General features: G+C 44.6%; 1 protein-coding gene across 1 annotated transcript; it reads left to right on the top strand.

Moving 5' to 3' along the window:
- Positions 1-161: 161 nt before the first annotated feature.
- LURAP1 (leucine rich adaptor protein 1) lies at positions 162-11,837 on the top strand. The gene is made up of 2 exons (XM_033152239.1): positions 162-372; positions 8,666-11,837. The coding sequence occupies exons 1-2, from the start codon at positions 172-174 to the stop codon at positions 9,365-9,367; spliced, it is 903 nt and encodes a 300-aa protein (XP_033008130.1). The 5' UTR covers positions 162-171; the 3' UTR covers positions 9,368-11,837.
- The last annotated feature ends 4,587 nt before the right edge of the window (positions 11,838-16,424 follow it).

The following is a 16,424-nucleotide window of genomic DNA, read 5'->3' as shown; positions in this document are numbered from 1 at the left end:
GGGTGCAGGCCAAGGCGCTGGCTGCCAATTTCTTGATTAAGCAGCGAGGCGCGTTGCTACTTGCGAGCGCATATAGAGCCCGCCCGCTTTGACTTTGGGAAGGAGTTGGGGAGGGGGGGTCCTTTGCCTCCTACTGTTCCAGGCAGGGCCCCTTTCCCCAATCTGAAGGGCATGGAGGTTCCGGGGAGTTGCGCCGAGCTCCCGCTGCCCCACGACCTGAAGGATCTGGAGAGCAAAGTAGGGCAGAAGCCCCCCGACGGGCTGCTCCGCTGGCTAAGGGAGGATCCCGCCGCTCATCTGCTCCGGAGCAGCCCCAGCCGGGGTCTGCGCCACGGCCTGGGAGAGAAGATCAAGGCGCTGAAGCTGGAGCTGGTGAGTTCTGCTGCCCCCATTTCTGGGGTTACCTGTGGGGTGAAAGGGAAAACGACGGAGCTAGAAGCACGCCCTCCCTGCTCCCATGGAACAGGGTAACGATTCATTCCCTTCCTAACAGCTCAGTGGTATATATAAAAAAGCCTTCCCATGAACTCAGACCATTGGTCCTTCCAGCCCTGCATGCCTGCTCTGATTGGCAGAGGTCTCCTCCCAGCTCTGGCAGAGATCCTTTTGCTGGGAGATCCCGGGAACTTCTAAACGCATGCTGTACCCACTGGGCTACATGGCCTTTCGGGGGTGGGTGGATAGTGCCTCCCCATCCTCACTGCTAGGATTTGCCATCATCCACTTCTTCCTACAGTCCTTCTTTCCTGTGCAAGAGAAGTGCTGGGCAACTCTTTCCAAGTTCTGCCTCTGCTGTGCCTTCCAGTGTGGGATTGAGAATCTGCGTTTTTTAAACCCAAAATGTTTGGAGACGATAAGCGTGCATCATTTCTTTGCTGGGGAGGGAGGTCCATTTAACCAGAGGCTCTGCATAGATCTGTTACTTTACATTTCCATCACATTAATGAAAGCTAACTGCACCCCAACCATTTATACGTGCATCTTTTCAGTCCAATTCATATATCTGATTATTAGAATCATAGGAAGGGGCCTCAGAGGTCATCCAGCTCAACCCTCTAGTGATGCAGGAACTCCAGCATCTGTGATAAGTGGCTGCTTCCACTTGAACCTCAGGTCACAGCAAACCAGTTCTAATGCACACAAACCATTATTTTGCCTGTAGTAAGCGACTCTGCTGTTTCCCTTGCTATGTTCCCTTGCTGGCTCCTGGCGTGAGAGAGTGGCTGTGGGATTGTGGCCCTCCAGATGTTGTTGGTCTACAACTCCTATAATCCCCAACCACTGGCCATGCTGGTTGGGAGTGATGAGGTTTGAGCAACAACAACTGGAGTGATTGCCTGCATTTCAGATGCTGGAGGCAGGAAGGCCTTTCAAGTCCCAAGTCCCCGTTTCACAGACCAACTGAGGGTCTTGGGACCCATGGTGTCAATTCAGTCAGTGTTTCCGTGGAAATTTGATTTCAGTGGAAACCTGGACTGATTAAGCACATACTCTTTCTATAATGTCTGTCTTTGAGATAGTGGCTAGAATGGGATATTTGTTGATGGACTGATGCTGAAGAGCTAAGGATACACAGAGTAAGTAAAGCACCATTGGATGCAGTGGGACATACTCCCAAGTAAGCATGTGTAGGATTGCAGTTTGCACTATATACATATACACATATACAGACACATGCTATATAAATATAATGTGTGTGTAGAGGCTGGCAAAGTGTTGCTAAGATTGTGAACTATGAACAGAGATGCTCATGGCTCAAATCTCATATCAGTCATGGTCTTACTAAGGTCACTCAATCTTACCCTCAGCCTCTCTTCTGCAATTGAGGATCCTAACAGTGGCCTACCTTACAGGAATGTTTTAAGAATTGCTAAAAAATAATGACTATGAAATGCTTCAAACACTTTAAATGCACAGTACAAATGCTAAATATTGTTGTCTGCAAACTTTTGATGCAATCCAATATACATGCCTACTCAGAAGTAAGTCTCCTTGTCTTCAATGGAGCTTACTTCCAGGTGAGTTCAAAAACAATTGAACCCAAACCACTGCCGGGAGCCTTTTCCAACTTGCCTGTTAACGTGACAAAAATGCAATAAACAGCAGGAATATCAATCTAATCCATGGATATTGCTGATGAAATTATTCTGAGCCTTTTATTATCTTCCACCTGGATCTTGGCATGCAAGTGATATTTTCCCAGACATCAGCATAAAAAATAGAACAATAAGAAATGTGGTTTATTGTTAGATTGTTTCCTCAGGGAGAAAATAGTATACAAGGGTAAAGCCTCTTGTCCTCCACAGATTGGCTGGCTCTTTGCCTAAGGGATACATCTGCTCAATAGCATGAGAAAGATGCTCTTGAGGTCTCTGAACTAGTAGAAAGACTGCGGGGAGGAGGTTGAAGGCGGCATTCAGCTTCATTTATCATCCATGCAGTTTCAAATGCTGAGGTTTTTTTTTATTTGCAAGGATGCTGAGAAATGGGGGAAGAAAACAGTTGGGATGCATTAGCTCAGAGCCAGTGCTAACTTCAGAGACTGATTTCCAAATATGGCGAGTCACACTGTCTTGGGCACACCCTTCCATATGAATGCAAATAAAATAAAATAAAATATCAGTGTAGACTGCCTGTATCCATTTGCAATACCTAGATGTTTCTTAGTGGAATGAGCAGTGGGTCTGGCAAGCTACTTGCCCCAAAGGGCAATTACCAACCCCAGGAATGCAAGAGGGTAATGGTAAAGGTAAAGGGACCCCTGACTGTTAGGTCCAGTCACGAACGACTTTGGGGTTGCGGCGCTCATTTCGCTCTATAGGCCGAGGGAGCCGGCGTACAGCTTCCGGGTCATGTGGCCAGCATGACTAAGCCACTTCTGGCGAACCAGAGCAGTGCACGGAAATGCCGTTTACCTTCCCGCCAGAGTGGTATCTATTTATCTACTTGCACTTTGACATGCTTTCGAACTGCTAGGTTGGTAGGAGCAGGGACCGAGCAACGGGAGCTCACTCTGTCACGGGGATTCAAACCGCCGACCTTCTGATCGGCAAGCCCTAGGCTCTGTGGTTTAGACCACAGTGCCGTCCTCAAGTGGTGAGTGGAGATGAGCAGTGGGTCTGGCAAGCTACTTGCCCCAAAGGGCAATTACTAACCCCAGGAATTCGAGAGGGTAGCTAGCAGTAATTGCAGTAGTGATTTCTGCAAAGATTTGCGGATGTCCCAGTTTCACTATCCTCAAACTGTGATGGAATTAGAGGATGACAGTTACCTGTGGCCACTTAGTGAGTTATAGCTGAGATATAAATTGCACTGGGAACTTCTTGCCTCATCAAAATTCCTGCTCTTCGCCCTTAAGTTAAACCAGTTGCTGTATTGGATCAAGTCTTTTTGAAACTAGTGAGATATTTTCTATTTAGACTGAAGTCAGGGGTTTGTTGCACATATGCTGATGAGGCTAAATTTTTCATTCATTCATTCATTCATTCATTCATTCATTCATTCATTCATTCATTTTATTAAATTTGTATACCACTCTTCATCCACAGATCTCAGGGCGAGTCACAACACAAAAATACAACATGGAAAGCACAAAATACATAATAAGTAGGAACCAAAGCAAACCGATAATCTCCCTTCCCTCAACACATTTAAAAGGGCATTGGATACTAATCAGCCAAAGGTCTGTTTAAGAGGAACATTTATTTATTTTTTGCCTAGTGCCTAAAGGTGTATACAGTAATGAAGTCTCCAGCCAAACCTCCCTGGGGAAAGCATTCCACAAACAGGGAGCCACTGCAGAAAAGGCCCGTTCTCATGTTGCCATCCTCCAGATCTCACATAGAGGAGGCACACGAAGAAGAGCCTCAGATGATGATCGCAGGGTCTGGTCAGTTCATATGGGCAGAGGCAGTTCTTGTGGTCCTGAGCCATTTAAGGCTTTATAGGTCAAAACCAGCACTTTGAATTGGGCTCAGAAACTAATTGGCAGCCAGTGCAGCTGGATTCTAATAGTACTTTGCACAACTGATTTCTCAATTTGGTTACAATCCTAAAAGACAGAGGGACCTATTTATGCTGATTTTACTAGCAGCAAGCACAAAGAGGAAGTTTGTGTCTGTTCTTAATCCCTGGGAAAGTTGGGATTTGGATCAAACCAGAAAATGTGCTGCTTGATCCCCATTAATCACTAATTAATATTAATACCAAGTGCCTTTGGGGCGAACACTGTGCCACTGCAGCAGCACTTGAGAGATATCAAGCAGGGAGGAATGAAATCCCAGAATCTTTTTTTTTTTAAACCAACCAATTCTTTGTACTACTCAACATTATTTGCAAATCATGGCCCATTTTGCTAAAGCTCTCCTTAGCATCTTGCTTTTGAACAGATAAGAAGGCAGGTATGGTACTTGTCAGTGTAAGAGAGCAGAGGAACTTGGCATGCCCATAAATATGACAGCTGGGAGGCCTTGCTGCACAGAACTCAGAATCACCAGGCTGTCTCAATTTCTGTATTCTTCCTTTCTTTCTCAGACTAAGGTTAAGTGTAAACAGTTACAATGTGTTGCTTTAGATCTTGAGTATTCAATGTACTTCATGTTGTCTGCCTCAGTAATCCTTAGAGCAGAGGTGGGGAACCTGTGTCCTCCAGATGTGGCTGGACTCCAACTGCCATCAGCCGTAACTGTAGTCCAGCAATATTTGGAAGGCCACAGGTTTCCCTCCCCTGCCTTACAGGAATGTAGTACGGTGTGTCCTACATTGAAATGTGAGGCTCAAAGCCAACTTGTAAGTTCATGGTTGTGCAGAGATTTGAATCACACACACCCTACAGGCAGGAATTGGAAATGACCATAAGGGACAATGGCTGGTGGGTCTTTGAGTGGAGGAATAATAATAATAATAATAATAATAATAATAATAATAATAATAATAATAATAATATACTGGTGGAGGGGGGTTAGCCTCTTCCTTTTTGCTGTTGTCCAGGTTTAATAGATGGGGGGTGGGGGTAGACAGGTGCTTGTTTTTAGGACAAAAAAAATGTCCTACATAACATGGTTCTGCATGTTTGGTGCCAGTGTGGTGTAGTGGTTAGAGTGCAGGACCTGTGAGACCAGGGTTCAAATCCCCACTCAGCCTAATTTGTGTGTGTGTTTGTGTGTATATGAGAGAAAGCGGGAGAAGGGAATAATGTGTGAAGCACATGTTTGCACATGAGGCTCCTTATCTGTCTTTGGATATGTGGGTGGAAGCTTGCTCAGGGCAATGGTATCCCCACCCATGTTGTGCTTGCCATGCAAATATGTTACACAGATGTACCCAAATGTGGACTAATGCAGTTCTTAGAGAGTGGGTGGGAGTTTGTCATCTGTACGTGACTGCTACAAGAAGCTGCAGGTCCCAATGGTTTTAGCAAATTTCAAGGAGCCACTTCATGCTCGGTGGCTGGTTGTTAAAACTTGCTTTTCGTACAGCCCTGGCTCCACCACTATCAGAGAACTTAACTGCAATCTTTCAGCCCAGACCTTACTCTGTTTATTCAAAAGTAAGTCACTTAACAACAAGGTATTTAGAATACTGGCCTTAGTGCCCTGAATTCTGTACTTGCTGCAATGCCTAGCATCCTTAATCCTGCAATGTCTCATTGTACCCAGAAGGCACGTGAGGCCACCTCCTTGCTGAAATGAAACAGGTTTGGGTCTGGTCCGTGCCTAGATGGGTGACTAGCTGGGAATCGCATGTCTGCCTGCTTGAGTTCTAGATGAAAGATAGATGTGATGTGAATGGAAACAAATAAGTTTAAGAAACACGCTGTGAACTTATACTTCGACTGATCATTTACCTGGCAGTCGTTAAGAGGCAGGTTTTTTTTTTTTTAGTAATATCCCACTGAAATCAGTTGTGGCCTTAAACACCCTACACTAAAAATAAGCGAGTGTTTTTGTTTTGTTTTGTGAATTGGTTTGACACAATCCTAGAAAGGGACTTCAAAGAACTCAGCCGCTGCACAGTTAATTCTTACACATTTTACCATCCCTGGGCATAGAAGATATACCATGGAGATATGTTGCTAGCTCCTAGCACATTAGGGTAGCCAATGTGGTGCCCTCCAGATCTTAGTGGACTCCAGTTCCCATCATCCCTGACCCTGACGGTTGTCCATCCAGGCTGGGACTGATGGGAAGTGTAGCCTAAGAACAACTGAAGGGCTCCAGGTTGATGAAGGCTGCCCTGTGGGAACATTAGCACAGAAGTTTTTATAAGGTGCAGGGGGACATATCCAGAATATCCCTGCGGTCCACATGCAGTGGGTATTTAGACTGTTCCCCTGACAATCTGCACCACAGTCAGAGCCATTTTTATTTAAGTGTGCAGCCCAGAGATGTAGGCCCTACTGCCACTGTATTTTCTTTAAACCTATAGCAATTTAGGTCTTAACATGTTTTAAAAGATACAATGGAAGCAGAGACTCTGGAAAACAATTCAGAAGCCTATGCTCACTGTCTGCATCCATCCAATTTCAGACAGAACACATTCATTCCACCCACTGGGAATTGCCACTACAAAGCCGTCACATCTCTTTAAAGAACAGCTGCTGTTCTGTTTATTTGCCTTTATTCAAAAATAGAACTATACATTTGTGCAATAGGATCCATGTCCTGCAGGCCTGCCATTTGTTCTCTGGTCTTTTCCTGGTTTTTAAAAAGCACTTCCTGGACAAGTATTTCCTTAGTCACAGTTCCTCCGTCTGTTCATTCAGACTTCCCCTTTCCAAGACCAGCTGCAATGGAAGTGCAAACCTGCTGGTATGTAATTTTTTTTTTTTTTTTGCCACCTCAAGCCCTTGTAAAATGGCTTGAAACCTGTAACCCAAAACTAGTTATGGGGTATTATCAAAGGAAAAGTGGACATGATTAACGCTTCGCCATTCCCTGTTAAGTGCCCAACTGACTGCCCTGGCCAACTCTGCCCTCCAAAAACGGAGGATTTCTTTCGTGTTTGAGCTCATGAGCAGAAACTGAGAGAATATACAGGTATCTACATCTGTTCAAGTCATCTGTACCTGAAACAGATCTGGCCTAGGTCTAATACTAATTATTCGATTTTTGTTATCAGTTAGTTAGTTAGATTTCTTTTCTTTTTTTTAGAAGAAAAGGGGAGTTTCGATGTTTATACATACATTTCAGAGCAGCTCTTCATGTTGGAGTTGCTGCAGGAAACACAAATATCACACTGGTGCTTCTTGTAGTAAGTATGTACATTTCGAATGCTATGCACCCTGATTGGATTAGATGTCTGTACACAAAGATGCAGGTCAACATCATACCCACACTTTTGACATCCGCCGTGGGAAGCACTAGTGTAATGCTGGTGTTTCCTGCAGAAATCATAATGTGTCAAGCTGCCCTTGGTTGATGGCTTTCATGCTTTCTGTGGGTTGGTCTTCATTGGCCTTTGGTGGTGCACTTGGTCTTTAGGTGAAGACAGGACTGCTGTTTGTTTTCAGATTTCGCTATGTGCTGTTGGAACTGTTTCTCCTCTGTCCATGGTGCTCACATGCCTCATCAGCTAGTTCAATGGCATCTTGTCCAGCTGGAATCATTTCCCAATACTACTGCCTTTGAATCTAGCCTAATAAATCAAAACTTCTCTAAACAAATCATTTGCTAGCTTTTCAAGACCCTTGCCTCTCTTCCGAGTTTTGTGGCAGCATCGTGGAGTTTTGTGCTGGCTGCATTCATGAGCAAAAGCTGTGTACAACTGGGAGAACTTTGACGGAACTCAGCTTCTCCTTGTGAAACCTGGGGACTGAAACTGATTCATAAACTGTGTTTTTTAAATAGAAGAATGCTGGATTATGCTTTTTGTTAGGAGCTGTTTGCCACAGGCTTATATACAAAGGCCTCTGATCTTCACCATGCCACTGCATTGGGAGGGGAGAAGGTCTGAGGTAGCTTGTGAAAATGAGGTAGCTACAGGAAAAAATGGTTTCTATGGAAAAACCCAACCACAAAACCAGGAAAGATGTAATGGCTGTTTTGTTTTTTGTTCTTTTAAGGGGGGGGGGGAAATCTAGGTAGCTTAAGTGAAATTTATTGCAGGCCCAACAGGTTTCTTTGGGAAATCATCTTCCTGAGGAGCAGTAAATTCTCATGTGATACATGGGGCATTCTGGTGAGACCTCTGTTTTCACTGCATTTCATTTCAGCCACCTGGTGTTTTTTCCTCATTTTCATTGTTGTTGCCTGCCACATGGAGCACAGGAGAAGCTCCTGGCCCAACTGAGAGAAGTCCAGTGCCAAGAACCACCCCTTGCTAGTTGGCATTGTTACTGTATTTATTTATATTTGCATCATCAGAACACTTTGGTGGTTCTTCATGGAAGCAGGGCTGTTGTACTGAGTGGCCAAGGGGAAGGGCGAAAGCATGCAGAATGCCACAATTTCAGTTCCCAGTACCTCCACTTAGGATCATGTTAGGAGAAACTCCTTCCTGAATCTCTGGAGTCACCACCAGTCATTGCAGACAAGACTGAGCAAGATCCCCATGTTCCTGGGCTATACATATATGAAGTATCTCCAGTTCACCTTCCAGAAGGTCCTCCATTTCATATCTCCTGCAGCTAATAGTTTTGTACTGCATTTTCTTTCCTATCCCACAGGCCTACCTGAGAGCGATAGACATCAAGATCCTACACCAGCTTGTAGCAGTGCACGAGGGCATAGAGGCGGTGAAGTGGCTCCTGGAGGAGAAAGGGATGCTGACCAGCCGCTGCAGCAGCCTCACCAGCAGCCAGTACAGCCTGGTGGAGAGTCAGGAGACATCCCGGCGGGGCAGCTGGAACAGCCTTCAAGACCCCAATGATAAGTTGGACAGCATCTCCATTGGCAGCTATTTGGACACACTTGCTGATGATATGGACGAGTATGGGCAAAGCTCTTCCATGGAACCCATAATGTCCTCCACCCCGGGCAGGCCACTGGCCAGAGCCGAGCTGGAAAGATCCAAGACTGATCTAGATAGGGCTTTTCCTGCCAAGGGTGAGAAAGAGCCAGAGAAAAGCAAAACATGCCTTGAGAGGGTCCCCGTTAAAAGCCAGAGTTCAAGTGAGCCAAACAGAACTGCTGGGCAGTCACCACCAATGGCCAATGGGATTTTCGGCAGAAATGTCCCAGGGCTGGAGCAAAGCACCGAGGTTAAGTTTCCTGTGGCAGCTGCTGAGCAGTTGAGCAGCCCAGTAGCAAAGGCCTTGAGGAGCAGCAAAGTTGACTTGGAGAACTGCAAGTTGAATAGCAGGAGGCACTTGGAGTATGATGCCCATTGGCAGTGGGTTCAGTCTCAAGACGATGTGACGTTCTTGTAGCACCCCAGACTTGCTGCCTGGGCTAGCAGGTTATGGGCTCAGGGCCTTGTGCAGCTACAATAGTTTGCACTTTGGATTGGACCATCTGTTTTCCTTGCCAAAATGGTTGCTTCTGTTTGCTGCATTTGCTGGTGGACACAACATAGAGTTGCATGGTTCTTCCTTGTCATCAACCCCCTCTAAGAACAGGTCTTGGGTTGAGTGATACCTGTTGAAGGGGCTCTTGGCCTTCCATCATGGCATCCTTCAATCTTGTGCAATAATGTTTCTAGTCTCTGAGAGAGTTGTCATGTGTGGCACATCACTGCTTCCACGCATCCATGAGGTTTGGAGACACATCTTCATCTTAAGAGCAACGAGGCGCACATACCTTGATGCAACCCACGTGGCTTTCCTTGGGAGAACTCTGCCCCCTATTCTTCCTGTTCATGTTAACGGAGAGTTGTTCATGGGTTTCAGATGGGAAGCAGAGTCACGCCTTTGACACCACTTCCCCATCTCATCTGTTTCATTATTATGCGCTTTGATGGGGAGATTATCCCTCCTTTGCTCAATAGTTCAGCAAAGTCCCAGGTTTAAGAAAGGAATGGGGAAAACAAATTCCAGTTTGCTTGCAGCACTCACCATGATGAGCATTCCTCTCTGCTCTTCCTTGCCTCCACCTGAGCTGGAGCAGAGGAAAATCGGTGAGGAGTTTGGGGGGGGGGCAGTAACCATTCCTACAGTCCTGGTTTGCATCAAAGGCACTTTGAGAAGGGCTAGAGCAGGAATGGGGACACTCAGACTCAGGGGACAAGCGCAGCCCTCCAGACTTCTCTGTCTGGCCTGTAGGGATCCCCTACAAGCTGCTTTCCCCCAGCTACACTCCTCTGTGGCCACAGCCCTCACCAGTCCTACTTTGCATCTTCCTTGGGTGTTTTTGTCTGGACGGAATGTGTCCTTGAACTCTGAAAATGCTTCTTGGTTGCTTGGATGGAGGATAGAGGTGTGTGTGTTTGTGCCTACTCTGTACAATGGTAACATTTACATTTATTGTTCTGCCTACTTCTAACCCTGGCTCTTCCCTCCACTGAGATGTGGCCCCCAGAAGTTTGTCTAGAAGTGCCTCTGTTGCACTGAAGGTGTTCCAAGTGTAGCATGTCTCTGGGGATTATTTCCCTATCCCCAGTTTCACGCTTTGAGGGAGTCCAAGTACCATGGAGGTGCACAAACAAGCCCCAGATCTCTTTCCAAGCTTGAATTGGGGATGGGGACGGGGGGCAGGAATCATGCTTGGCTGTGCACGGCTTTTCCAAAGTGTCTCATGTGCCCCTGTTGCTAAAACATGATGTCGGAGACAGGACACTGCCTCTCTCTGGTGTTCACACATTTTACAAGGCCAGCCTGGTACCCTTCAGATGTTTCTGAACTATAGCACCCATCATCCCTGACCCTTGCTACATGCTGGCTTGAGCAAACAGGGTTGTTGCTGTGGAAACATTTGAAGGGCACCAGATTGGGGAAAGCTGATCAATGAAAATCCTGGGGAGAAGAACTGAGGGTGTGCTCAAATGTCCAGGAGCCAGCATATTTTCTGGTGTCAGCTCCGCAGAGGGACACAGACGCAGACAGATATACTTTTGTCACTATCTTCAGGCTGATAGGCAGGGACCTGCGTTTTCCCCCAACCCTATGTGCTTTGATTCTGGTGTGGATTCAAAGAAGTTGACTAGCTTTTCTCCCATACAGTTTACCCTGTAGTAAGAGGGAGATGGAATTACCTGATGTTGTGGGGATGTGATAAAGCCAACTTTTGACTCCTGCTAAAGCAAAAATCTAATCCTCCTCTTTTTTTTAGAAAGGGAATAAAGGAGCAGGCTGAAGTAGTTCCGGCTTTGTTTAAATTAATGGTACCTTTAACCCGCTTTGGGCTAAGACTGAAACAGGACCAATTTTGGACTGTTTCTGATGCAAATCCTCCAGTCTCTTCCCTGTAAGGTTTGACAATTCATTTGCTATTCCCTCCTCCCCGCTGCACCATGCCCCACATTGCTGCAATTTTTGACCTTCCAGCATTGTAGACAATGTCAAATTCATAAAAGCGGGGTGAACAGGTGCTGTCAGTAATGCCAGATATCTGTCAGCCTTACATAATTTTGCCTTGCTTCTGTTGAGCCACTGTGCACATTCATCCTGCAAGTTTCAAAACCATTTGTTCACAGCACAGCATGCTACATTCTGAATCCTCACAATATTTCCTTTGAAATCCTTTAAAACATGGTTTTGTATTTGAGGAGCATCCATCTTCTTCCTAGATTTTCTTTCAGAACTTTGCGTGCCAAAATGACATCGGCCAATCTGGTCTTACCATCTTTTCTGTGAAGGCTCACTTTAAATTTTCCGTGTCTGTTATGCTCATCATTCTTAAAGGCGCCAGTTCCTCAGCTGCAATACATCGTCCAGCACTCAGTTATGCATGCCGTGTGATGAAGGTAGATGTGTCCAGCATATGACAGAGTTCATTGTGCGTTTGAATTCTGGTTTTGACAACAGAGTCACAACGGTCCTCTCCTGAAGGTTTGAATGTGATTCTAAGGAGGAAAACAAACAAACAAACACACACACACACACAACACCACAAAGTGTTGCATCAACAACCTTAAGGACTTGTTCTTTTCTCAGGCTGCTGCGAAGACACACAAATTTCACATCTAATGTGCAAAGGGTGAAATTACACAGAACCCTTAATTGTGTAACAGCAATTGACACATATTTTTTTTAAGATTTGACTTTGAATGATGGGGAGGAGGACTTTAATCCTTTTCTCCTATGTCATCACCCTGATATTATTCCTTCCCAAATGGCTACTTTTGGGGGTGGGGAGCAAAATTTAGAGAGGAAGGCATTTTTCATTCAAACTGTGACATGGGGCTGACAAAGGGTTAGCCCCTTCCCCACATGCTTGAGTCCAATCCTGATTGCAGCGCTGGGTGTGTGTGTGTGCAATTTAAACAGCATGTTTAAAGACAAACTACATGCATTTTAAGAACAAGACATATTTATTTCAATCATGTAATTGATGGTGGCCAATCTAATTTGACCCCCGATGCCTCTCCCTGTGGGTTGGTACAAACTATGTGGTCTTAAAAACCTGAAGAATCCAAACTCAGAAATGAGAGCAGCAGCAGCAGCAGTGGTTGCCCTCTGTGAAGAGACCTATATTGCTTCATCTGTCAGATATATCAGTGTTTTTCAACCACTGTTCCATGGCACACTAGTGTGCTGTGAGATGTTGCCTGGTGTGCCGTGGGAAAAATGGAAAAATTCAAGAGAATTACTTTATATATAGTCAATATAGGCACAGAGTTAAATGTTTTAACATTTTCTAATGGTGGTGTGCCTCGTGATTTTTTCCATGAAACAAGTGTGCCTTTGCCCAAAAAAGGTTGAAAAACACTGAGATATATCCACCCTTAAAGCTTTTTGTATGCATGTCAGTATACCAACACCTTGGCTTGAAAGGACAAAAAACCAGCTTGCAGCAGTAGTGTGGGTCAGTGAATGACGTGAAGATTATGAATAGATTCCACAAGCAATGTTGTCTAATGCCTCTGCCCATGTTTCCAACTCCAAGAACAATAAAATCTTTTATGCTTCTTTCCCCAAGTTTCAACAATGGGTTGCTTGGAAATCAGGAATTGTTTTGGTTTGTTTAATTTGCTGCCATATTCATTTTACAATGGTGACACAACAACAAATACTGTGCTACAAACAACCAGTATTCCAATGAATACTGGACTCACCAGTTCACTGGACTCACCACTTCCGTTATGTGATATGCACCTTGTTCTTTGTTCCACCTTTATCAGGCCATGTTGGTTAAACTTATAGGCAGCCTATGGCCAATTTCAGCTGTCACTTGAAATCAGAGCCCAGTATAAAGTCTACATCACGATTCATATCAGCAAACTTTGACTTCAGAGCCTGAAAATGACATTTTGAAAACAAATCTGTACATATTTGATTTCATCCGAATAAATGTGCAATCAAAATCAGTGCACACAAATGTGGCAGATTAGCATTTGCTTTCAAAGCAACTTAAGAACAAACAGATGCTTCCAATGTGAACCCTTCACATTTGGGATGAGTTTGCTTAAAATATATAGTTTACTCCTACTTGCTGCAAAACTTGGACAATATTCCCAGAAATTGAGAATTAGAAAACTGAGTGGGAACAATGTTCATCTGGTCGAACTTCCTGCCCAGAGATGGGACAGCCCACCCAGCTGCTTCAACATACCCAATCCAGATCACAGAATGTCCCAAGCAGGTGCACGGCTGGGAAAAACCAAACCCTGCACAGGAAATGGCCTCAAATGATTCAAACCAGAGAACAAAGCCATATGCTGCAGAATAAGGCAAATAAAGAAATCCAGGTTCTCTAGGCAATATGACCAGAAGGAAGCTTCTCTCCAAATTGTTAGAATGCAGAGTAAATTGCCTTGAATCACAATGTATTGTTCATCTGGATACAGCACACATCACTAGGTGGAGTTTAGGGATGTTGACCCTCTTTGAAATATTTTCATTCCCATAACAAAATTGATGGGATTTTCCAGTAGGAGAATTCATTTTGCTCTTTGCAGACAGAAAAGCATTTAATAACTCATGAAGTTTTCTCTTGCATAGCCGGGAAAGATGGCCTCTTGAGGTTGATTTTTCTTAAAACCACAATTGTGCACGAGAAAAAACAAATCCCAGTGCATTCCAGTGGATAATGCAAATCATATTATCAAACAAAATTTTCCAGTCTTCCCTTCGGTGATGTCTCCTTGCTTTCTTATATAGACGCAATCACTTGCAGATGGAGCCCAGCATATTAAATTTTGTTGAATTAGCTGAGATTTCCACTTCCTTTTGGATGCAAAGACAACTACTCCATAAAATGTAAAGTAAACTCTGAATTGCTAATGTATTTAATTGTGTTTTCACCCCTCCCTAATTCAGTTCCCACCAACTCTGAGCTGTGTGCCTTCGGCTCCTCAATTTACCAGTGAGGAGTCCAGCACAGTAAGGAGCAATATTTCTACAGCATCAGGGGAGCTGTCCAGCCATTGAGTCAGAGATAGACCACAAGACTAGGAACGGGGCAGGAGACAGTGTTGTACTAGCAACATACAGACAGCAAGGCAGAGAGAGGTTTTATAGCTGTGCCTGTTGCACCACCCCTTTCTCGAGCATCAATAGGAGCCTGATTCAGAGTACCCTTTTGGGTTCTCTCTTCCAAGCAGGGATCGGAGATGGAAGGCTTTATTTGTTTATTTTTATTAAATTTGTATTCCACCCTTCCAACAAATGGAGCTCAAGGTAGCTAACAGCAACCAAGCAAATACAGTAACATATAATGAAATACAATAAAACAGCAACAAAATACAAAGTTAAAAGCAAGACAGGCAAAAATAAAAACAACCAGTTGCCTCATATATACAGGTCAGTTTATGGGCCAAAGTCTTGCCCTTGTATGGAGAACTTGGAGAAATGTAATAATTTTAAAGAGACAGTCTGAGTGCTCTGAGATCTCAGGAGCAACAAGGCATCCCTAAAGTTAGAGAGCCACTCAGTTTGGTGTGCAGGGCACATCAGAGGATACCCACCCTGCTGAATCTCTCTGAATCACAGAATTGTAGAGCTGAAAGCGACCCTAAGGACCATCTAGTCCAACCCCTGCATTGCAGGAATATGTAGCTGTCACATACATATGTGTCTGATTTGGCTCAGGATTCCTCCTAAACAAATGCACACCCCTAGTAAGTAACCATAAGGAGACTATAGCAACTGACCACATACTCCAGATCATTCATATGCTCCTAGCATGTGCACTATAATAACAAGGGCTGACCAGAAAAAGAAATGCCTTCAAGGTGCTTGGTGGAGATTCACATTAACCATAGGCAAGGGCATTCCTTGGATGTGTAGCCTCGTGGAATGTATTCTTCAAAAGCATAATATCCATTCAAGCAGTCAATTCCTCGCTCTATTTTTTCCTGTTTGGGGGGGCCTTGCTTCACTATCTTTGGAGCTAAAAATAATTCCGCCCACATATCCTTGGGGAGCTGAAATGTATTCATGGTTAAATGAACACTGAGGTAGCCTCAGATGTTTTTCTATACAGAACAAGGCAGGATATTCCTCCCAGAGCCCTGTTCCTAAACAGCTGGAGCCTCAGAGTAGAGGGAAACGTTCTCAGGGCCTAGCTGGGGGAGCAAGATGCAATGTTTTTCTTTATTTTTGGAGATTTAATAAAAATATATTTTTTTAATAATAAAAAAGAGGCAGTGCTGCTTGTGGGCCTATGGCTGTCAGTTACATTACTGATGCGGACAAATAGGCTAAATTACTGCTGCGGCTGGACATGGGACCATGGATATTGGGATGACTGGGAGACCACATGGAGAGAAACAGTCCAGTTTCCTGAAAACAATGGCAAAGTTCAGGAGCATTGCTAGAATGGGAAGAATTCCTGCCTGAAACCCTAAAGAGCTGCTGTCAACCAGTGTTGACAATACTGAGTTGGATGGGCCAATGGTTTGACTTGGTGTAAGCCATCAGCCTGTTACTAGGTACTTAGAAGTCTCAGGACACAAGCCCATGGTGTGTGTGTGGTGGATTGGATCTTGCTAGCATTGTGCTTTACGGCACAGCCGTTCAATAAAGACATCCCATCTGGACTTCTCCTTGTGCAATAGGACCTCCTCTCCTGTGTACCCCCAAATCTGTTCTGGAGTTCCACAAACTCCACAGAGCAGGTGTGGTGGGTGTGCACACCAGGTGAGGAGAGGGAGAAGTCCCATTATGCAGGCAGAAGTCCTTTCACTTTTACCTTCTGTATTTTTTTTAAATGTTTTAAATAAGGAGAGGCCAGCAAAGCAAAAAGAGGAATATATCTGGCAGAGTGCAGTGCACAGCAGCTCATGCTTCCAGGGACATGCTGTCAATGGTTGTGGTGGTGGTAGGGAACCTGCATTACTGAACAAAAATAAAAGCATTCAAGCAATCTAAGATTATTTCAACAAAATCT

This window comes from Lacerta agilis, chromosome 6 (assembly GCF_009819535.1).
Source record: "Lacerta agilis isolate rLacAgi1 chromosome 6, rLacAgi1.pri, whole genome shotgun sequence".
Taxonomy (NCBI): Eukaryota; Metazoa; Chordata; class Lepidosauria; order Squamata; family Lacertidae; genus Lacerta; species Lacerta agilis.
The sequence above is the reverse complement of the archived record's forward strand: the minus strand, read 5'-3'. Positions and strand labels throughout refer to the sequence as shown.

Excerpts from the sequence above, each read along its gene's own strand:
- LURAP1 (XM_033152239.1), top strand. The coding sequence starts at position 172 with ATGGAGGTTCCGGGGAGTTGCGCCGAGCTCCCGCTGCCCCACGACCTG. Across the intron at positions 373-8,665 it reads AGGCGCTGAAGCTGGAGCTG|GCCTACCTGAGAGCGATAGA; the intron begins GTGAGTTCTGCT and ends CCTATCCCACAG.